This window comes from Panulirus ornatus, chromosome 73, assembly GCF_036320965.1.
Source record: "Panulirus ornatus isolate Po-2019 chromosome 73, ASM3632096v1, whole genome shotgun sequence".
Taxonomy (NCBI): Eukaryota; Metazoa; Arthropoda; class Malacostraca; order Decapoda; family Palinuridae; genus Panulirus; species Panulirus ornatus.
This window is the reverse complement of record NC_092296.1, coordinates 12,967,097-12,990,508: the sequence shown is the minus strand read 5'-3', so window position 1 is coordinate 12,990,508 and position 23,412 is coordinate 12,967,097. Positions and strand designations below refer to the sequence as shown.

General features: G+C 44.5%; 1 protein-coding gene across 2 annotated transcripts in view; it reads right to left on the bottom strand.

The window, feature by feature from the left end:
* Positions 1-23,412, bottom strand: part of LOC139748377 (sodium-coupled monocarboxylate transporter 2-like) — a 218,079-nt gene that overhangs the window by 47,682 nt on the left and 146,985 nt on the right. Inside the window, exons 5-6 of one of the 2 annotated variants that reach the window (XM_071661489.1) lie at positions 18,541-18,681; positions 1,094-1,312 (exon numbers count right to left, since the gene is read on the bottom strand). In XM_071661489.1, the coding sequence (XP_071517590.1) occupies positions 1,094-1,312; positions 18,541-18,681 (360 nt within the window). The remainder of the gene's footprint in view (positions 1-1,093; positions 1,313-18,540; positions 18,682-23,412) is intronic. The other variant, XM_071661490.1, reaches the window with a different exon arrangement.

The following is a 23,412-nucleotide window of genomic DNA, read 5'->3' as shown; positions in this document are numbered from 1 at the left end:
ATCTCACACCTCATTCACAACACGTGTCTCTGTTATCATGGTCGATTCTTTCAAAAGATGGTCACACCTCCTCTCCCATATCTACCTCTCCGAACAACTTACCTGCCCATAAATCATGGATTCTTTCCTGTCTTCCCAAGCCAGCTTCACCCTCTGTCACTCAACACAGCCAACATCTCCCAACACCACACACCTTCAGCTCCAATCACTCTCATACCATTACATGTTATGAATATGATATCATTTTTTTTTATCATAATATCTTTTCGAGAACTTCTTCCTCGGCCACCTCATTGTGATCCACCTCTCGTTTCTCCACTACGTATGAAAGCCTTTGACCCTCATCACCAGCCTGTTCGTCCATTACTTTCATCCACAGAAGGCGGGAAAAATACTTTCTTGTAAGGTAATGCCCTGCTAGCCATATGTTCCCTTGTCTCAGCACCATATGTATATGTATATGTACACTATCCTGCGCGTCATTCCACTGTTTACATGGGCAGTGCCTGACGCACTGGTAGACATCAAGTCTGGCCTTGGATCCCTTCGTCATCCATCGTCGTGTCATCCATCATTCTCAGTGGAGAACATCACACTGGAGGTTCAGGACCTGCCTGAGTCTGTGTTGAAACAATGTTCACAGTGGCGGGCAGGCCACACGACGCTGCACGTATGGGGCAGGTCGAGAATACCTGGACGAGAATACTGATGGAAATATCCGTGTAGGGTCGGTCCTCCAGACCATATGTATCATGGGTCGGTCCTTCAGACCATATGTATCATGGGTCGGTCCTTCAGACCATATGTATCACTGGTCGGTCCTCCAGACCATATGTATCATGGGTCGGTCCTCCAGACCATATGTATCATGGGTCGGTCATCCAGACCATATGTATCATGGGTCGGTCATCCAGACCATATGTATCACTGGTCGGTCCTTCAGACCATATGTATCACTGGTTGGTCCTCCAGACCACATGTATCATGGGAGAGGACAATATCAACAGAACAGAGACCGAGGATACATATACATCACAAGCCCACCAGAATACCTACACAGACCAGAGCAGACCGAGTCGCTGGGGAGACCTACCTGAGGACGGCACTGTAGACGGCAGCCACGAAGAGCCCAGCCATACCCGTCACATTATTCAACCTGTCCGTGACGAGGAAGGGCACAATCTGGTCGGCTTTCATGATCTTGCCGGAGGCGAGCGGGTCACAGTGGCGGTAGGAGGCGTACGCGACCAACCCAGACAAGATGAACGCATTCCACAACACGAACAACCCCACCAGGAAGAACGCGCACAGCCTGTACACACACGGCAGAGGTACACACTGATCTGGGCTGCGCCAGTCTGTACCTGGGGTGTGCCAGTCTGTACCTGGGGTGTGCCAGTCTGTACCTGGGGTGTGCCAGTCTGTACCTGGGATGTGCCAGTCTGTACCTGGGGTGTGCCAGTCTGTACCTGGGACGTGGCAGTCTATACCTGGGGTGTGCCAGTCTGTACCTGGGATGTGCCAGTCTGTACCTGGGGTGTGCCAGTCTGTACCTGGGGTGTGCCAGTCTGTACCTGGGGTGTGGCAGTCTGTACCTGAGGTGTGGCAGTCTGTACCTGGGGTGTGCCAGTCTGTACCTGGGATGTGGCAGTCTGTACCTGGGGTGTGCCAGTCTGTACCTGGGATGTGCCAGTCTGTACCTGGGATGTGCCAGTCTGTACCTGGGGTGTGCCAGTCTGTACCTGGGGTGTGCCAGTCTGTACCTGGGGTGTGGCAGTCTGTACCTGGGGTGTGGCAGTCTGTACCTGGGGTGTGCCAGTCTGTACCTGGGGTGTGCCAGTCTGTACCTGGGGTGTGCCAGTCTGTACCTGGGATGTGCCAGTCTGTACCTGGGATGTGCCAGTCTGTACCTGGGGTGTGCCAGTCTGTACCTGGGGTATGCCAGTCTGTACCTGGGGTGTGCCAGTCTGTACCTGGGGTGTGCCAGTCTGTACCTGGGGTGTGGCAGTCTGTACCTGAGGTGTGGCAGTCTGTACCTGGGATGTGCCAGTCTGTACCTGGGATGTGCCAGTCTGTACCTGGGGTGTGCCAGTCTGTACCTGGGGTGTGCCAGTCTGAACCCGGGACGTGCCAGTCTGTACCTGGGATGTGCCAGTCTGTACCTGGGATGTGCCAGTCTGTACCTGGGATGTGCCAGTCTGTACCTGGGATGTGCCAGTCTATACCTGGGGTGTGCCAGTCTGTACCTGGGATGTGCCAGTCTGTATCTACGGTGTGGCACTCTGTACCTAGGGTGTGGCAGTCTGTACCTGGGATGCGCCAGTCTGTACCTGGGATGTCCCAGTCTGTACCCGGGATGTGCCAGTCTGTACCTGGGATGTGCCAGTCTGTACCTGGGATGTCCCAGTCTGTACCTGGGGTGTGCCAGTCTGTACCTGGGGTGTGCCAGTCTGAACCCGGGACGTGCCAGTCTGTACCTGGGATGTGCCAGTCTGTACCTGGGATGTGCCAGTCTGTACCTGGGATGTGCCAGTCTGTACCTGGGATGTGCCAGTCTGTACCTGGGGTGTGCCAGTCTGTACCTGGGATGTGCCAGTCTGTACCTGGGGTGTGGCAGTCTGTACCTGGGATGTGCCAGTCTGTACATGCGGTGTGCCAGTCTGTACCTGGGGTGTGCCAGTCTGTACCTGGGGTGTGCCAGTCTGTACCTGGGATGTGCCAGTCTGTACCTGGGGTGTGGCAGTCTGTACCTGGTGTGTGCCAGTCTGTACCTGGGATGTGCCAGTCTGTACCTGGGGTGTGCCAGTCTGTACCTGGGATGTGCCAGTCTGTACCTGGGGTGTGGCAGTCTGTACCTGGTGTGTGCCAGTCTGTACCTGCGATGTGCCAGTCTGTACCTGGGGTGTGCCAGTCTGTACCTGGGATGTGCCAGTCTGTACTTGGGGTGTGGCAGTCTGTACCTGGGATGTGCCAGTCTGTACCTGGAATGTGCCAGTCTGTACCTGGGGTGTGCCAGTCTGTACCTGGGATGTGCCAGTCTGTACCTGGGATGTGCCAGTCTGTACTTGGGATGTGCCAGTCTGTACCTGGGGTGTGCCAGTCTGTACCTGGTGTGTGGCAGTCTGTACCTGGGATGTGCCAGTCTGTACCTAGGTGTGCCAGTCTGTACCTGTGATGTGCCAGTCTGTACCTGGGATGTGCCAGTCTGTACCTGGGGTGTGCCAGTCTGTACCTGGGATGTGCCAGTCTGTACCTGGGATGTGCCAGTCTGTACCTGGGATGTGCCAGTCTGTACCTGGGATGTGTCAGTCTGTACCTGCGGTGTGCCAGTTTGTACCTGGGGTGTGGCAGTCTGTACCTGGGATGTGCCAGTCTGTACCTGGGATGTGCCAGTCTGTACCTGGGATGTGCCAGTCTGTACCTGGGGTGTGCCAGTCTGTACCTGGGATGTGCCAGTCTGTACCTGGGATGTGCCAGTCTGTACCTGGGGTGTGCCAGTCTGTACCTGGGGTGTGGCAGTCTGTACCTGGGATGTGCCAGTCTGTACCTGGGGTGTGCCAGTCTGTACCTGGGGTGTGCCAGTCTGTACCTGGGACGTGACAGTCTGTACCTGGAATGTGCCAGTCTGTATCGGAGGTGTTACTGTCTGTACCTGGGATGTGCCAGTCTGTACCTGGGATGTGCCAGTCTGTACCTGGGATGTGCCAGTCTGTACCTGGGATGTGCCAGTCTGTACCTGGGACGTGACAGTCTGTACCTGGGATGTGCCAGTCTGTACCTGGGATGTGCCAGTCTGTACCTGGGGTGTGCCAGTCTGTACCTGGGATGTGCCAGTCTGTACCTGGGACGTGGCAGTCTTTATCTGGGGTGTGCCAGTCTGTACCTGGGGTGTGGCAGTCTGTACCTGGGCGTAACAGTCTGTACCGGGGATGTAGCAGTCTGTACCTATGGTGTGACAGTCTGTACCTGGGGCGTGGCAGTCTGTAACTGGGGTGTGGCAGTCTGTACCTGGGGTGTGGCAGTCTGTACCTGGGGTGTGGCAGTCTATATATGGGGCGATCATAGCCTAGCGGTACGGATTCCGTCTGCCAATCAGGGTCCCGGGTTCGGTTCTGGCTGTTGAAGGTTTGTAATAACATTTATATATATGGAAAAGGATCACAATTTTGCGCGTGATCAAGATAAGTTCCCAAGTGCACTTTCGTGTCATAATCACATCATCAGGGGAGACACAAGAGAGAAATTTAACAGTCAGTTCGTATACATCAAAGAGACGAAGCTAGGACGCCATTTGGTAAACATGTGATTGTCCAAGACAGACAACGAGAGTTCATAAACTTATTATACAAATTTGACCAACAATAAAGTTATCTAATTTGTATGCACCATCACTAATATTAAGATTATAATTCTTTGTGTATTCAATAATAGAAGAATCAATGATATTTCTCGTGGTAATAGAGTTAGAGTTAATAACTGAGATGGCATTACTCCAGTTAATACAATGATAATAGTTTTTAACGTGATTAAACAAGGCATTTGATTCTTGTCCCGTTCTTATACTATATCTATGTTGGTTAAGTCTAACAGAAAGATCCCTACCAGTCTGCCCAACATAAAACTTATCACAATTTCTAAATGGCACTTTATAGATGCATCCAGGAGAATTTTCTGGTGAATTCCTGTATAAGATATTCTTTATAGTATTATTGTTGCTGAAGGCAACATTTACATTAAAGGATTTAAGCAACATGGGAAGTAAAGTAAAATTGTTATCAAAAGGGAGAACTAAAAGATTCTTGGTGTCAATGGGAGGTTTGGGCTCAACTCTATAAAATGATATCTTTGCTAACTTAAGGGATTTATCAATGAAAGATCTAGGATACTTTGACTTAGATCCAATGGAATATATCTTCTCAAACTCATCATCAATGAACTATGGACTGTAAATACGTAATGACTTATCAATATACGATCATATATCCATTATTACTCATCTCAATATGACAGAGTTCAATTATCATCATTTCAATCTATGTTCCTTAGGGCATTACGTATTTGCAGTCCAGAGTTTATTGATGAGTTTGAGAAGATATATTCTATTGGATCTAAGTTAAAGTGCACTAGATCTTTCATTGATAAATCACTTGAGTTAGCAACGAAATCATATATATATATATATATATATATATATATATATATATATATATATATATATATATATATATATATATATATATATATATATGCATCTTTTTTTATTATAACTATTTTGCTTTGTCGCTGTATCCCGCGTCAGCGAGGTAGCGCAAGGAAGCAGACGAAAGAATGGCCCAACCCACCCGCATACACATGTATATACATACACGTCCACACACGCAAATATACATACCTATACATCTCAATGAATACATACATATACACACACAGACATATACATATATACACATATACATAATTCATAATATCTGCCTTTATTCATTCCCATCGCCACCTCGCCACACATGGAATAACATCCCCCTTCCCCCTCATGTGTGCGAGGTAGCGCTAGGAAAAGACAACAAAGGCCCCATTCGTTCACACTCAGTCTCTAGGTGTCATATAATAATGCACCGAAACCACAGCTCCCTTTCCACATCCAGGCCCCACAGAATTTTCCATGGTTTATCCCAGACGCTTCACATGCCCTGGTTCAATCCACTGACAGCACGTCGACCCCGGTATACCAAATCGTTCCAATACACTCTATTCCTTGCCCGCCTTTCACCCTCCCGCATGTTCAGGCCCCGATCACTCAAAATCTTTTTCATTCCATCTTTCCACCTCCACTTTGGTCTCCCACTTCTCCTCGTTCCCTCAACCTCTGACACAAATATCCTCTTGGTCAGTCTTTCCTCACTCATTCTCTCCATGTGCCCAAACCATTTCAAAACACCCTCTTCTGCTCTCTCAACCACACTCTTTTTATTACCATACATCTCTCTTACCCTATTATTACTTCTCGATCAAACCACCTCACACCACATATTGTCCTCAAACATCTCATTTCCAGCACATCCACCCTCCTGCGCACGACTCTATCCATAGCCCACGACTCAACCACATAACATTACTGGAACCACTATTCCTTCAAACATACCCATTTTTGCTTTCCGAGATAAATTCTCGACTTCCACACATTCTTCAAGGCTCCCAGAACTTTCGCCCCCTCCCCCACCCTGTGATTCACTTCGGCTTCCATGCTTCCATCCGCTGCCAGATCCACTCCCAGATATCTAAAACACTTCACATCCTCCAGTTTTTCTTCATTCAAACTTACCTCCCAATTGACTTGATCCTCAACCATACTGTACCTAATAAACTTGCTCTTATACACATTTACTCTCAACTTTCTTCTTTCACACACTTTACCAAACTCAGTCACCAGATTCTGCAGTTTCTCATATGAATCAGCTACCAGCGCTGTATCATCAGCAAACAACTGACTCACTTCCCAAGCTCTCTCATCCACAACAGACTGCATACTTGCCCTTCTGCATATTGGAGAAGCCATATGAGAGAGTTCATAGAGATGCTCTGTGGAAGGTATTAAGAATATATGGTGTGGGAGGCAAGTTGTTAGAAGCAGTGAAAAGTTTTTATCGAGGATGAAAGGCATGTGTACGTGTAGGAAGAGAGGAAAGTGATTGGTTCTCAGTGAATGTAGGTTTGCGGCTGGGGTGTGTGATGTCTCCATGGTTGCTTAATTTGTTTATGGATGGGGTTGTTAGGGAGGTACATGCAAGAGTTTTGGATATATATACATACATGTATATGTATAAATATATATATATATATATATATATATATATATATATATATATATATATATATATATATATATATATATTATCCCTGGGGATAGGGGATTCCACGTATTCCAAGCGTTTCGTAGAAGGCGACTAAAAGAGGCGGGAGCGGGAGGCTGGAAATCCTCCTCTCTCGTTTTTTTTAAATTTTCCAAAAGAAGGAACAGAGGGGGGCCGGGTAAGGATATTCCACAAAGGCCCAGTCCTCTGTTCTTAACGCTACCGCGCTAACGCGGGAAATGGCGAATAGGTTAAAAAAAGAAATATATATATATATATATATATATATATATATATATATATATATATATATATATATATATTTTTTTTTTTTTTTATACTTTGTCGCTGTCTCCCGCGTTTGCGAGGTAGCGCAAGGAAACAGACGAAAGAAATGGCCCAACCCCCCCCCCCCATACACATGTACATACACACGTCCACACACGCAAAAATACATACCTACACAGCTTTCCATGGTTTACCCCAGACGCTTCACATGCCTTGATTCACTCCACTGACAGCACGTCAGCCCCTGTATACCACATCGCTCCAATTCACTCTATTCCTTGCCCTCCTTTCACCCTCCTGCATGTTCAGGCCCCGATCACACAAAATCTTTTTCACTCCATCTTTCCACCTCCAATTTGGTCTCCCTCTTCTCCTCGTTCCCTCCACCTCCGACACATATATCCTCTTGGTCAATCTTTCCTCACTCATTCTCTCCATGTGCCCAAACCATTTCAAAACACCCTCTTCTGCTCTCTCAACCACGCTCTTTTTATTTCCACACATCTCTCTTACCCTTACGTTACTTACTCGATCAAACCACCTCACACCACACATTGTCCTCAAACATCTCATTTCCAGCACATCCATCCTCCTGCGCACAACTCTATCCATAGCCCACGCCTCGCAACCATACAACATTGTTGGAACCACTATTCCTTCAAACATACCCATTTTTGCTTTCCGAGATAATGTTCTCGACTTCCACACATTTTTCAAGGCTCCCAAAATTTTCGCCCCCTCCCCCACCCTATGATCCACTTCCGCTTCCATGGTTCCATCCGCTGACAGATCCACTCCCAGATATCTAAAACACTTCACTTCCTCCAGTTTTTCTCCATTCAAACTCACCTCCCAATTGACTTGACCCTCAACCCTACTGTACCTAATAACCTTGCTCTTATTCACATTTACTCTTAACTTTCTTCTTCCACACACTTTACCAAACTCAGTCACCAGCTTCTGCAGTTTCTCACATGAATCAGCCACCAGCGCTGTATCATCAGCGAACAACAACTGACTCACTTCCCAAGCTCTCTCATCCCCAACAGACTTCATACTTGCCCCTCTTTCCAGGACTCTTGCATTTACCTCCCTAACAACCCCATCCATAAACAAATTAAACAACCATGGAGACATCACACACCCCTGCCGCAAACCTACATTCACTGAGAACCAATCACTTTCCTCTCTTCCTACACGTACACATGCCTTACATCCTCGATAAAAACTTTTCACTGCTTCTAACAACTTGCCTCCCACACCATATATTCTTAATACCTTCCACAGAGCATCTCTATCAACTCTATCATATGCCTTCTCCAGATCCATAAATGCTACATACAAATCCATTTGCTTTTCTAAGTATTTCTCACATACATTCTTCAAAGCAAACACCTGATCCACACATCCTCTACCACTTCTGAAACCGCACTGCTCTTCCCCAATCTGATGCTCTGTACATGCCTTCACCCTCTCAATCAATACCCTCCCATATAATTTACCAGGAATACTCAACAAACTTATACCTCTGTAATTTGAGCACTCACTCTTATCCCCTTTGCCTTTGTACAATGGCACTATGCACGCATTCCGCCAATCCTCAGGCACCTCACCATGAGTCATACATACATTAAATAACCTTACCAACCAGTCAACAATACAGTCACCCCCTTTTTTAATAAATTCCACTGCAATACCATCCAAACCTGCTGCCTTGCCGGCTTTCATCTTCCGCAAAGCTTTTACTACCTCTTCTCTGTTTACCAAATCATTTTCCCTAACCCTCTCACTTTGCACACCACCTCGACCCAAACACCCTATATCTGCCACTCTGTCATCAGACACATTCAACAAACCTTCAAAATACTCATTCCATCTCCTTCTCACATCACCACTACTTGTTATCACCTCCCCATTTACGCCCTTCACTGAAGTTCCCATTTGCTCCCTTGTCTTACGCACCCTATTTACCTCCTTCCAAAACATCTTTTTATTCTCCCTAAAATTTACTGATAGTCTCTCACCCCAACTCTCATTTGCCCTTTTTTTCACCTCTTGCACCTTTCTCTTGACCTCCTGTCTTTCTTTTATACTTCTCCCACTCAATATATATATATATATATGTAGGAAAGGATCACAATTTTGCGCGTGATCAAGATATTCCTATGAGTCCACGGGGAAAATGAAACACAAAAAGTTCCCAAGTGCACTTTCGTGTAATAATCACATCATCAGGGGAGACACAAGAGAGAAATATAACAGTCAGTTGATATACATCGAAGAGACGAAGCTAGGACGCCATTTGGTAAACATGACTGACTTCCCAAGCTCTCTCATCCACAACAGACTGCATACTTGCCCCTTCTGCATATTAGAGAAGGCATATGATAGAGTTGATCGATATACTCTGTGGAAGGTATCAAGAATATATGGTGTGGGAGGCAAGTTGTTAGAAGCAGTGAAAAGTTTTTATCGAGGATGTAAGGCATGTGTACGTGTAGGAAGAGAGGAAAGTGATTGGTTCTCACTGAATGTAGGTTTGCGGCAGGGGTGTGTGATGTCTCCATGGTTGTTTAATTTGTTTATGGATGGGGTTGTTAGGGAGGTGAATGCAAGAGTTTTGGAAAGGGAGGCAAGTATGCAGTCTGTTGTGGATGAGAGAGCTTGGGAAGTGAGTCAGTTATTGTTCGCTGATTATACAGCGCTGGTGCCTGATTCATGTGAGAAACTGCAGAAGCTGGTGACTGAGTTTGTTAAAGTGTGTGAAAGAAAAAAGCAAGCTGAGAGTAAACGTGAATAAGAGCAAGGTTGTTAGGTACAGCAGGGTTGAGGATCAAGTTAATTGGGAGGTAAGTTTGAATGAAGAAAAACTGGAGGATGTGGAGTGTTTCAGATATCTGGGAGTGGATTTGGCAGTGGATGGAACCATTGAAGCGGAAGTGAATCATAGAGTGGGGGAGGGGTCGAAAGTTCTGATCCTTGAAGAATGTGTGGAAGTCGAGAACATTATCTCGGAAAGCAAAAATGAGTATGTTTGAAGGAATAGTGGTTCCAACAATGTTGTATGGTTGCGAGGCGAGGGCTATTGATAGAGTTGTGCGGAGGAGGGTGGATGTGCTGGAAATGAGATGTTTGAGGACAATATGTGGTGTGAGGTGGTTTGATCGAGTAAGTAATAATAGGGTAAGAGAGATGTTTGGTAATAGAGTGTGGTTGAGAGAGCAGAAGAGGGTGTTTTGAAATGGTTTGGTCACATGGAGAGAATGAGTGAGGAAAGATTGACCAAGAGGATATATGTGTCAGAGATGGAGGGAACTAGGAGAAGTGGGAGACCAAATTGGAGGTGGAAAGATGGAGTGAAAAAGATTTTAAGTGATCGGGGCTTCTCATGCCACAAGCATCTTTTGCGCAAGCCATCACTGCTTCCCTAAATACATCCCATTCCTCCCCCACTCCCCTTACCTCCTTTGTTCTTACCTTTTTCCATTCTGTACTCAGTCTCTCCTGGTACTTCCTCACACAAGTCTCCTTCCCAAGCTCACTTACTCTCACCACTCTTTTCACCCCAACATTCTCGCTTCTTTTCTGAAAACCTCTACAAATCTTCACCTTCTCCTCCACAAGATAATAATCAGACATCCCTCCAATTGCACCTCTCAGCACATTAACATCCAAAAGTCTCTCTTTCGCGCGCCTATCAATTAACACGTAATCCATTAATGCTCTCTGGCCATCTGTCCTACTTACATACGTATACTTATGTATATCTCTATTTTTAAACCATATATTCCCAATCACCAGTCCTTTTTCAGCACATAAATCTACAAGCTCTTCACCATTTCCATTTACAACACAGAACACCCCATGTATACCAATTATTCCCTCAACTGCCACATCACTCACCTTTGCATTCAAATCACACATCACTATAAACCGGTCTCGTGCATCAAAGTTACTAACACATTCACTCAGCAGCTCCCAAAGCACTTGCCTCTCATGATTTTTCTTCTCATGCCCAGGTGCATATGCACCAATAATCACCCATCTCTCTCCATCCACTTTCAGTTTTACTCATATCAATCTAGAGTTTACTTTCTTGCACTCTATCACATACTCCCACAATTCCTGTTTCAAGGGTAGTGCTATTCCTTCCCTTGCTCTTGTCCTCTCACTAACCCCTGGTGAGAGTAAGTGAGCTTGGGAAGGACACTTGTGTGAGGAAGTACCAGGAGAGACATGAGTACAGAATGGAAAAAGGTGAGATCAAAGGTGAGAACATACACGTCCACACACGCACATACACATACCTATACATCTCAACGTATACATATGTATACACACAGACATATATTTATATACACAAGTACATAATTCATACTGTCTCCCTTTCTTCATTCCCATCGCCACCTCGCCACACATGAAATAACAACCCCCTCCCCCTCATGTGCGCTAGATAGCGCTAGGAAAAGACAACAAAGGCCCCATTCGTTCACACTAAGTCTCTAGCTGTCATGTAATAATGCACCGAAACCACAGCTCCCTTGCCACATCCAGGCTCCACACAAATTTCCATGACTTACCCCAGACGCTTCACATGCCCTAGTTCAATCCATTGACCGCACGTCGACCGCGATATACCACATCGTTTCAATTCAATCTATTCCTTGCACGCTTTTCACCCTCCTACATGTTCAGGCCCCGATCTCTCAAAATCTTTTTCACTGAATCTTTCCACTTCCAATTTGGTCTCCCACTTCTCCTCGTTCCCTCCACCTCTGACACATATATCTTCTTGGTAAATCTTTCCTCACTCATTCTCTCCATGTGACCAAACCATTTCAAAACACCCTCTTCTGCTCTCTCAACCACACTCTATTACCAAACATCTCTCTTACCCTATTATTACTTATTCGATCAAACCACCTCACACCACATATTGTCCTCAAACATCTCATTTCCAGCACATCTACCCTCCTCTGCACAACTCTATCCATAGCCTACGCCTCGCAACCATATAACATTGTTGGAACCACTATTCCTTCAAACATACCCATTTTTGCTTTCCGAGTTAATGTTCTCGACTTCCACACATTCTACAACGCTTCCAGAACTTTCGCCCCCTCCCCCACCCTATGATTCACTTCCGCTTCCATGGTTCCATCCGCTGCTAAATCCACTTCCAGATATCTAAAACACTTCACTTCCTCCAGTTTTCTTCCTTCAAACTTACCTCCCAGTTGACTTGTCTCTCAACCCTACTGTACCTAATAACCTTGCTCTTATTCACATCTACTCTCAGCTTTCTTCTTTCACACACTTTACGAAACTCAGTCACCAGCTTCTGCAGTTTCTCACATGAAACAGCCACCAGCGCTGTATCATCAGCGAACAACAACTGACTCACTACCCCAAGCTCTTGCCTCCACATCAGACTGCATACTTGCCCCTCTTTCTAAAATTCTTGCATTCACCTCCCTAACAACCCCATCCATAAACAAATTAAACAACCATGGAGACATCACACACCCCTGCCGCAAATCTAAATTCACTGAGAACCAATCACTTTCCTCTCTTCCTACACGTACACATCCCTTACGTCCTAAACAGAAACTTTTCACTGCTTCTAACAACTTGCCACCCACACCATATATTCTTATTACCTTCCACAGAGCATCTCTATCAACTCTACCATATGCCTTCTCCAAATCCATAAATGCTATATACAAATCCATTTGCTTTTCTAAGTATTTCTCACATACATTCTTCAAAGCAAATACCTGATCCACACATCCTCTACCACTTCTAAAACCACACTGCTCTTCCCCAATCTAATGCTCTGTACATGCCTTCACCCTCTCAATCAATACCCTCCCATATAATTTACCAGGGATACTCAACAAACTTATACCTCTGTAATTTGAGCACTCAACTTTTATCCCCTTTGCCTTCGTACAATGGTACTATGCAAGCATTTCGCCAATCCTCAGGCACCTCACCATGAGTCATCCATACATTAAATAACCTTACCAACCAGTCAACAATACAGTCACCCCTTTTTTAATAAATTCCACTGCAATACCATCCAAACCCGCCGCCTTGCCGGCTTTCATCTGCAAAGTTTTTACTACCTCTTCTCTGTTTACCAAATCATTTTCCCTAACCCTCTCACTTTGCACCCCATCTCGTCCAAAACACCCTAAATATGCCACTAAATCATCAAATACATTCAACAAATCTTCAAAATACTCACTCCATCTCCTTCTCACATCACCACTACTTGTTATCACCTCCCCATTAGCCCCCTTCACTGAAGTTCCCATTTGTTCCCTTGTCTTACGCACTTTATTTACCTCCTCTGAAACATCTATTTATTCTCCCTAAAATTTAATGATACTCTCTCACCCCAACTCTCATTTGCCCTCTTTTTCACCTCCTGCACCTTTCTCTTGACCTCCTGCCTCTTTCTTTTATACATCTCCCACTCATTTGCATTCTTTCCCTGCAAAAATCGTCCAAATGCCTCTCTCTTCTTTTTCACAAATAAACTTACTTCTTCATCCCACCACTCACTACCCTGTCTAATCTGCCCACCTCCTACGCTTCTCATGTCACAAGCATATTTTGCGCAAGCCATCACTGCTTCCCTGAATACATCCCATTCCTCCCCCACTCCCCTTACGTCCTTTGTTTTCACCTTTTTCCATTCTGTACTCAGTCTCTCCAGGTACTTCCTCACACAAGTATCTTTCCCAAGCTCACTTACTCTCACCACTCTTTTCACCCCAACATTCTCTCTTCTTTTCTGAAAACTTCTACAAATCTTCAACTTCGCCTCCACAAGATAATGATCAGCCATCCCTCCAGTTGCACCTCTCAGCACATTAACATCCAAAATTCTCTCTCTTCCGCGCACCTATCAATTAACACGTGATCCAATAAAGCTCTCTGGCCATCTCTTCTACTTACATGCGTATACTTATGTATATTTCTCTTTTTAAACCAGGTATTCCCAACCACTAGTCCTTTTTCAGCACATAAATCTACAAGCTCTTCACCATTTCCATTTACAACACTGAACACCCCATGTATACCAATTATTCCCTCAACTGCCACATTACTCACCTTTGCATTCAAATCACCCATCACTATAACCCGGTCTCGTGCATCAAAACCACTAACACACTCATTCAGCTGCTCCCAAAACACTTGCCTCTCATGATCTTTCTTCTAGTGCCCGGGTGTATATGCACCAATAATCACCCATCTCTCTCCATCCACTTTCAGTTTTACCTATATCAATCAAGAGTTTACTAACTTACACACTATCACATACTCCCACCAATCCTATTTCAAAAGTAGTGCTACTCCTTCCCTTGCTCTTGTCCTCTCCCTAACACCTGACTTTACTCCCAAGACATTCCCAAACCACTCTTTCCCTTTACCCTTGAGCTTCGTTTCACTCAGAGCCAAAACATCCAGGTTGCTTTCCTCAAACATACTACCTATCTCTCCTTTTTTCTCATCTTGGTTACATCCACACACATTTAGACACCCCAATCTGAGCCTTCGAGGAGGATGAGCACTCCCCGCGTGACTCCTTCTTCTGTTTCCCCTTTTAGAAAGTTAAAATACAAGGAAGAGAGGGTTTCCAGCCCCCGTTCCCGTCCCCTTTAGCCGCCTTCTACGACATGCGAGGAATGCGTGGGAAGTATTCCTTTTCCCCTATCCTCAGGGATATGTATATATATATATATATATATATATATATATATATATATATATATATATATATATATATATATATATATATATATATATGTATATATATATATATATATATATATATATATATATATATATATATATATATATATATATATATATATATATATATAGTGGTTCCAACAATGTTGTATGGTTGCGAGGCGTGGACTATGGATAGAGTTGTGCGCAGGAGGATGGATGTGCTGGAAATGAGATGTTTGAGGACAATATGTGGTGTAAGGTGGTTTGATCGAGTAAGTAATGTAAGGGTAAGAGAGATGTGTGGAAATAAAAAGAGCTTGGTTGAGAGAGCAGAAGAGGGTGTTTTGAAATGGTTTGGGCACATGGAGAGAATGAGTGAGGAAAGATTGACCTAGAGGATATATGTGTCGGAGGTGAAGGGAACGAGGAGAAGTGGGAGACCAAATTGGAGGTGGAAAGATGGAGTGAAAAAGATTTTGAGTGATCGGGGCCTGAACATGCAGGAGGGTGAAAGGCGGGCAAGGAATAGAGTAAATTGGATCGATGTGGTATATAGGGGTCGATGTGCTGTCAATAGATTGAATCAGGGCATGTGAAGCGTCTGGGGTAAACCATGGAAAGTTGTGTGGGGCCTGGATATGGAAAGGGAGCTGTGGTTTCGGGCATTATTACATGACCGCTAGAGACTGAGTGTGAACGAATGTGGCCTTTGTTGCCTTTTCTTAGCGCTACCTCGCACACATGAGGGGGGAGGGGGATGTTATTCCATATGTGGCGAGGTGGCGATGGGAATGAATAAGGGCAGACAGTATGAATTATGTACATGTGTATATATGTATATGTCTGTGTGTGTATATATATATATATATATATATATATATATATATATATATATATATATATATATATATATATATATATATATGTACATTGAGATGTATAGGTATGTATATTTGCGTGTGTGGACGTTTATATATATACATGTGTATGGGGGTGGGTTGGGCCATTTCTTTCGTCTGTTTCCTTGCGCTACCTCGCAAACGCGGGAGACAGAAGTGGTAGAGGATGTGTGGATCAGGTGTTTGCTTTGAAGAATGTATGTGAGAAATACTTAGGAAAGCAAATGGATTTGTATGTAGTATTTATGGATCTGGAGAAGGCATATGATAGAGTTGATAGAGATGCTCTGTGGAAGGTATTAAGAATATATGGTGTGGGAGGCAAGTTGTTAGAAGCAGTGAAAAGTTTTTTTTCGAGGATGTAAGGCATGTGTACGTATAGGAAGAGAGGAAAGTGATTGGTTCTCAGTGAATGTAGGTTTGCGGCAGGGGTGTGTGATGTCTCCATGGTTGTTTAATTTGTTTATGGATGGGGTTGTTAGGGAGGTGAATGCAAGAGTTTTGGAAAGAGGGGCAAGTATGAAGTCTGTTGGGAATGAGAGAGCTTGGGAAGTGAGTCAGTTGTTGTTCGCTGATGATACAGCGCTGGTGGCTGATTCATGTGAGAAACTGCAGAAGCTGGTGACTGAGTTTGGTAAAGTGTGTGAAAGAAGAAAGTTAAGAGTAAATGTGAATAAGAGCAAGGTTATTAGGTACAGTAGGGTTGAGGGTCAAGTCAATTGGGAGGTGAGTTTGAATGGAGAAAAACTGGAGGAAGTGAAGTGTTTTAGATATCTGGGAGTGGATCTGGCAGCGGATGGAACCATGGAAGCGGAAGTGGATCATAGGGTGGGGGAGGGGGCGAAAATTCTGGGAGCCTTGAAGAATGTGTGGAAGTCGAGAACATTATCTCGGAAAGCAAAAATGGGTATGTTTGAAGGAATAGTGGTTCCAACAATGTTGTATGGTTGCGAGGCGTGGGCTATGGATAGAGTTGTGCGCAGGAGGATGGATGTGCTGGAAATGAGATGTTTGATGACAATGTGTGGTGTGAGGTGGTTTGATCGAGTAAGTAACGTAAGGGTAAGAGAGATGTGTGGAAATAAAAAGAGCGTGGTTGAGAGAGCAGAAGAGGGTGTTTTGAAATGGTTTGGGCACATGGAGAGAATGAGTGAGGAAAGATTGACCAAGAGGATATATGTGTCGGAGGTGGAGGGAACGAGGAGAAGAGGGAGACCAAATTGGAGGTGGAAAGATGGAGTGAAAAAGATTTTGTGTGATCGGGGCCTGAACATGCAGGAGGGTGAAAGGAGGGCAAGGAATAGAGTGAATTGGAGCGATGTGGTATACCGGGGTTGATGTGCTGTCAGTGGATTGAATCAGGGCATGTGAAGCGTCTGGGGTAAACCATGGAAAGCTGTGTAGGTAATATATTTGCGTGTGTGGACGTATGTATATACATGTGTATGGGGGTGGGTTGGGCCATTTCTTTCGTCTGTTTCCTTGCGCTACCTCGCAAACGCGGGAGACAGCGACAAAGCAAAAAAAAAAAAAAAATATATATATATATATATACATATATATATACATATATATATATATATATATATATATATATATATATATATATATATGTATATATATATTTTCTGTTTTTTTCAAACTATTCGCCATTTCCCGCACCAGCAAGGTAGCGTTAAGAACAGAGGACTGGGCTTCTGAGGGAACATCCTCACCTGGCCCCCTTCTCTGTTCCTTCTTTTGGAAAATTAAAAAAAAAAAAAAGAGGGGAGGATTTCCAGCCCCCCGCTCCCTCCCCTTTTAGTCGCCTTCTACGACACGCAGGGAATACGTGGGAAGAATTCTTTCTCCCCTATCCCCAGGGATAATATATATATATATATATATATATATATATATATATATATATATATATATTATCATATATATATGATATATTATCATATATATATGATATATATTATCATATATATATATATCATATTATCCCTGGGGATAGGGGAGAAAGAATACTTCCCACGTATTCCCTGCGTGTCGTAGAAGGCGACTAAAAGGGAAGGGAGCGGGGGGCTGGAAATCCTCCCCTCTCGTTTTTTTTTTTTTTTTTTTTTTTTTTTTTTTTTTTCCAAAAGAAGGAACAGAGAAGAGGTCCAGGTGAGGATATTCCCTCAAAGGCCCAGTCCTCTGTTCTTAACGCTACCTCGCTATCGCGGGAAATAGCGAATAGTATAAAAAAAAAAAAAAAAAAAAAAAAAAAAAATATATATATATATATATATATATATATATATATATATATATATATATATATATATATATATAAACACATTTACATATTCCTACTTGTTCACCGTTTTCCATTTCCGATGCCACCCAGTGAAGGCCAAAAAAAACAACAGACATTATTTTCTTCCTGACCATGATGCATTCACGAGCCGCCCAAGGTCAAGAGCATAGGTTCGAATCCTGTTTACGGCAGTCGGTATCCATTTTATCGACCAAACTCCTAGGGGTGGATGAACAGCTGGGTTGACTGTGGACCAGCTGCCGTAACCAGGAATCGGACTTATGCCTTCGAGCCTGGGCGTCCCGAGAACGCGTCAAGGTGAGGAAGGTACTTCACGATCGTTCAATTATTGACCTTAAGATGAATCCTTTGAACTTCCAGGTCTCCAACCATTAACTACACTGTGGACGCTGGGAAACTGGTCATTAACTACACTGTGGACACTGGGAAACTGGTCATTTCAGGACATTACCTTTGCGACACCTTCAGGCTGCTGACAGAAGCGAGCCGCTGAAAGGTCGACTGGTTGATTCCGATCAAAACAACACCGAGGAAGAAGCCAAACACAGTCGTCGACCAAAATGTGTGACGCTCGAAGATGTTGGTGTCCCAGCTGAGGCAGAAAGAGAAAGAGTTAACTCGAGTATCCAGACACACATGAGGTGAACGGTTGGCGCAGAATTACACAAACACACATAACCCAAACTAAACAGTAGCCACGATTGTGGCTCTGTTTTTAAAACCTTGAATGTTGTAAACGCGTTAAGTCTACACTACTTCCTTTCTCTTTCGAAGTCAGTAGATTCAGAAACCATTAGCCTTTCCACGTGACCCAGTTCTCTAAATTTTGGTACCATATTTGTTGCTCTCTTCTGGACCTTCTCTATGAGCTCTTTCTGCTTCTTTAGATGGGATGGCCCAACAGGACAAGTATATTCTACTTTGGGGCTCAAGTGGGATATGAACAGTTTGCTGAGTATTTCCTTATCCACCCACTCGAAAGCTCTCCTGATGTGGGACTCTGTCGACGGTGTTTAGGGACGATGTAGACTCCCAACTCCTTCCCACATACGGAATCATGCAGCTTGTCGCCCACTACATGATCATGATCATCACCACACAGAGGACCCATCCTTATTGCTTTCCATTTGCTGAGGTTGAATTTCATCCACCGTGTATCACATCAAGTTGGCAGTGTGTTCAGGTTCCCTTGTAAGGTAATGCCATCTCCTACGCTTTTTCACCTTCTCGTGACCTCTGCGTCACCTGCAAACACACTCAGGTCAGAGTTATTGGCATAAATCAAAAAGTGTGAGGATGCCACATCGGGCGCTCTACCAATGACCTCCACCCATCTGGAGACGAGGCTTCTCTGACGTGTGTGTGTGTGTGTGTGTGTGTGTGTGTGTGTGTGTGTGTGTATGTGTGTGTGTGTGTGTGTATGTGTGTGTGTGTGTGTGTGTGTGTGTGTGTGTGTGTGTGTGTATGTGTGTGTGTGTGTGTGTGTGTGTGTATGTGTGTGTGTGTGTGTGTGTGTGTGTGTGTGTGTGTGTGTGTGTGTGTGTGTGTGTGTGTGTGTGTGTGTGATTACCATTTGTGTCTTACGGAGAGAAAGAGAGTTGTACACTCGTGTTGCCCCGTCTCCAAATCTTGTGTATATGAACCATGTCTACACACACACACGCGCACACACACACACACAAACAGAGAGAGAGAGAGAGAGAGAGAGAGAGAGAGAGAGAGAGAGAGAGAGAGAGAGAGAGAGAGAGAGAGAGAGAGAGAGAGAGAGCAGAACTAAATGATCAAAATTCCCCCTGAGCGCACAGGTTCGCATTCTAGTTGTGGGAATCGGTCCACACCCAACCCAGGTGGTCATCCTCACCTGATAGTGAGAAACTGCAGAAGCTGGTGACTGAGTTTGGTGTGTGAAAGCAGAAAGTCAAGAGTAAATGTGAATAAGAGCAAGGTTATTAGGTACAGTAGGGTTGAGGGTCAAGTCAATTGGGAGGGAAGTTTGAATGGAGAAAAACTGGAGGAAGTAAAGTGTTTTAGATATCTGGGAGTGGATCTGGCAGCGGATGGAACCATGGAAGCGGAAGTGAATCATAGGGTGGGGGAGGGGGCGAAAATCCTGGGAGCCTTGAAGAATGTGTGGAAGTCGAGAACATTATCTCGGAAAGCAAAAATGGGTATGTTTGAAGGAATAGTGGTTCCAACAATGTTGTATGGTTGCGAGGCGTGGGCTATGGATAGAGTTGTGCGCAGGAGGGTGGATGTGCTGGAAATGAGATGTTTGAAGACAATTTGTGGTGTGAGGTGGTTTGATCGAGTAAGTAACGTAAGGGTAAGAGAGATGTGTGGAAATAAAAAGAGCGTGGTTGAGAGAGCAGAAGAGGGTGTTTTGAAATGGTTTGGGCACATGGAGAGAATGAGTGAGGAAAGATTGACTAAGAGGATATATGTGTCGGAGGTGGAGGGAACGAGGAGAAGAGGGAGACCAAATTGGAGGTGGAAGGATGGAGTGAAAAAGATTTTGAGTGATCGGGGCCTGAACATGCAGGAGAGTGAAAGGCGGGCAAGGAATGGAGTGAATTGGATCGATGTGGTATACCGGGGTTGACGTGCTATCAGTTGAATGAATCAGGGCATGTGAAGCGTCTGGGGTAAACCATGGAAAGTTGTGTGGAAACTGTATGGGGAAAGGGAGCTGTGGTTTCGGGCATTATTGCATAACAGCTAGAGACTGAGTGTGAACGAATGGGGCCTTTGTTGTCTTTTCCTAGCGCTACCTCGCACACATGAGGGGGGAGGGGGATGGTATTCCATGTGTGGCGAGGTGGCGATGGGAATGAATAAAGGCAGGCAGTGTGAATTGTGTGCATGGGTACATATATGTGTGTGTCTGTGTGTGTATTTATGTGTACATTGAGATGTATAGGTGTATATGTGCGTGTGTGGACGTGTATGTATATACATGTGTATGGGGGTGGGTTGGGCCATTTCTTTCGTCTGTTTCCTTGCGCTACCTCGCAAACGCGGGAGACAGCGACAAAGCAAAATAAATATAAATAAATATAAATATATATATATATATATATATATATATATATATATATATATATATATATATATATATATATATATATATATACACGAAAGTAAAGAAAAAAGATAACATACATTTTCTTCTCTTCCCCTACATCCCATTGCCGCCAGCTGCGTCAGCAAGATTGCACCATGAAACAGACGAACAAAGGCCACATCCGTTCACACTCATTCTCTAGTTCTCATGTGTAATGCACCGAAACCGCAGCTCCCTATCCACATCCAGGCCCCACAGACCATTCCATGGTTTACCACGGATGTTTCACATGCCCTGGTTCAGTATGACCCCGTCATACAACATCGTTCCAAATTATTGTATTCAGTGCACGCCTTGCATTCTCTCGCACGTTCAGGCCCCGATCTCTCAGAATCTTTTTCACTCCATTTTTCTATCTCCAATTTGGTGTCCCCGTTTTTTTTGTTCCCTTCACTTCTGAAACATATCTTCTTTGCTAATCTTTCCTCACTCATTCTCTCCATGTGTCCAAACCATTTCAACACACCCTCTTCTGCTCTCTCAACCACAATCGTCTTGTTTCCATACATCTCTCTTACCCTTTCATCAGTTACTCGATCAAACCACCTCACACCACATATTGTCCTCAAACAATTCATTTCCAACAAATCCATCTTCCTCCGTACAACCCAATCTATAGCCCATGCCTCGCAACCATATGATATTGTTGGAACCACTATTCCTTCAAATATACCCATTTTTGCTCTTCGATATAACGTTCTTTCTTTCCACACGTTCTTCATCGCTCCCAGAACCTTCATCCCCTCTACCACCCTATGATGCACTTCCACTTCTATGGTTCCATTTGCTGCCAAATCCACTCCCAGATTTCTAGAACACTTCATCTCCAATTTTTCTCCATTCAAACTTACATCACAACTAACTTGTCCGTCTACCCTGCTGAACCAATAGCCTTTATCTTATTTACATTTGCTCTCCTCTTTCCACATTTCACACACTCTTCCAATCTCAGCTCACAACTTCTACAGTTTCTCACTCAAATCAACCACCAGTGTTGTATCATCGGCGAACAACAACTGACTCATTTCCCAGGCCCTCTCATCCCTAACAGACTGCATACTCGCCCCTCTCTCCAAAACTCTTGCATTTATCTTCCTAACCACCCAGTCCATAAACATATCAAACAACCATAGTGACGTCACAGACCCTTGCGACAGGCTGACCTTCACTGGGAACCATTCACTCTCCTCTCTTCATACTCGTACACTCACTTTACGCCCTTGACAAAAACTTATCACTGCTTCAAGCAGTTTACCTTCCACACCATATACTCTTCATACCTTCCACAAAGCATCTCTATCAACTCTATCATTATACATTCAACAAATACATAAACGCCACACGCATATCCATCTGTTTTGTTAAGTACTTTTCACATACATTCTTCAAAGCAAACACCTGATCCACACATCCTCTACCACTTCTGAAACCACTCTTCCCCAATCTGATGCCCTGTACATGCCTTCACCTTCTCAGTCAACACCCTCCCATACACTTTACCGGATATACTCAACAAATTTATGTCTCTGTAGACTGAACACTCACCTTTATCGCCTTTGCCTTCATATCGTAACACTATACATGCATTTCGCCAATCTTCAGGCACTTCACCATGATCCATACATACACAGAACATCGTTACCAGCCAAACAACACCAGTCACCCCTTTCTTGATAAATTCAACCGCAATATCGTCCACTCCCGCCGCCTTGCCGGATTTCATGTTCCACAAGGCTTTCATTTAGCACACCTCCCCGACCAAAACACCCTACATCTGCTAAGCTGTTATCAAACACATTCAACGGTCCTTCAAAATACTCACTCCATCTCCTCCTCACTCTATCACTACTTGTATCACTTCCCCTTTTGCCACCTTCACAATGTTCCTACATACTTTTTTGTCTTTCGCCCGTTATTTACCTCCTTCCAAACATCTTTCTATTCTCCTTAAGGTTCCATGATATATTCTTACCCCAACTCTCATTTGCACTCTTTTACAACCCATGCACCTTCCTCTTGACCTCTCTCTGCTTTCTTTTATACATCTCCCAATCACTTGCACTCCTTCCTTGCAAGTATCGTCCAAACGCCTCTCTTTTCTCTTCCGCTAACAACTTTACTTCTTCATCCCACCACTCACTACCCTTTCTAGCCTGCCCACCTCCCACGCTTCTCATGTCACAAGCATCTTTTGCGGAAGCC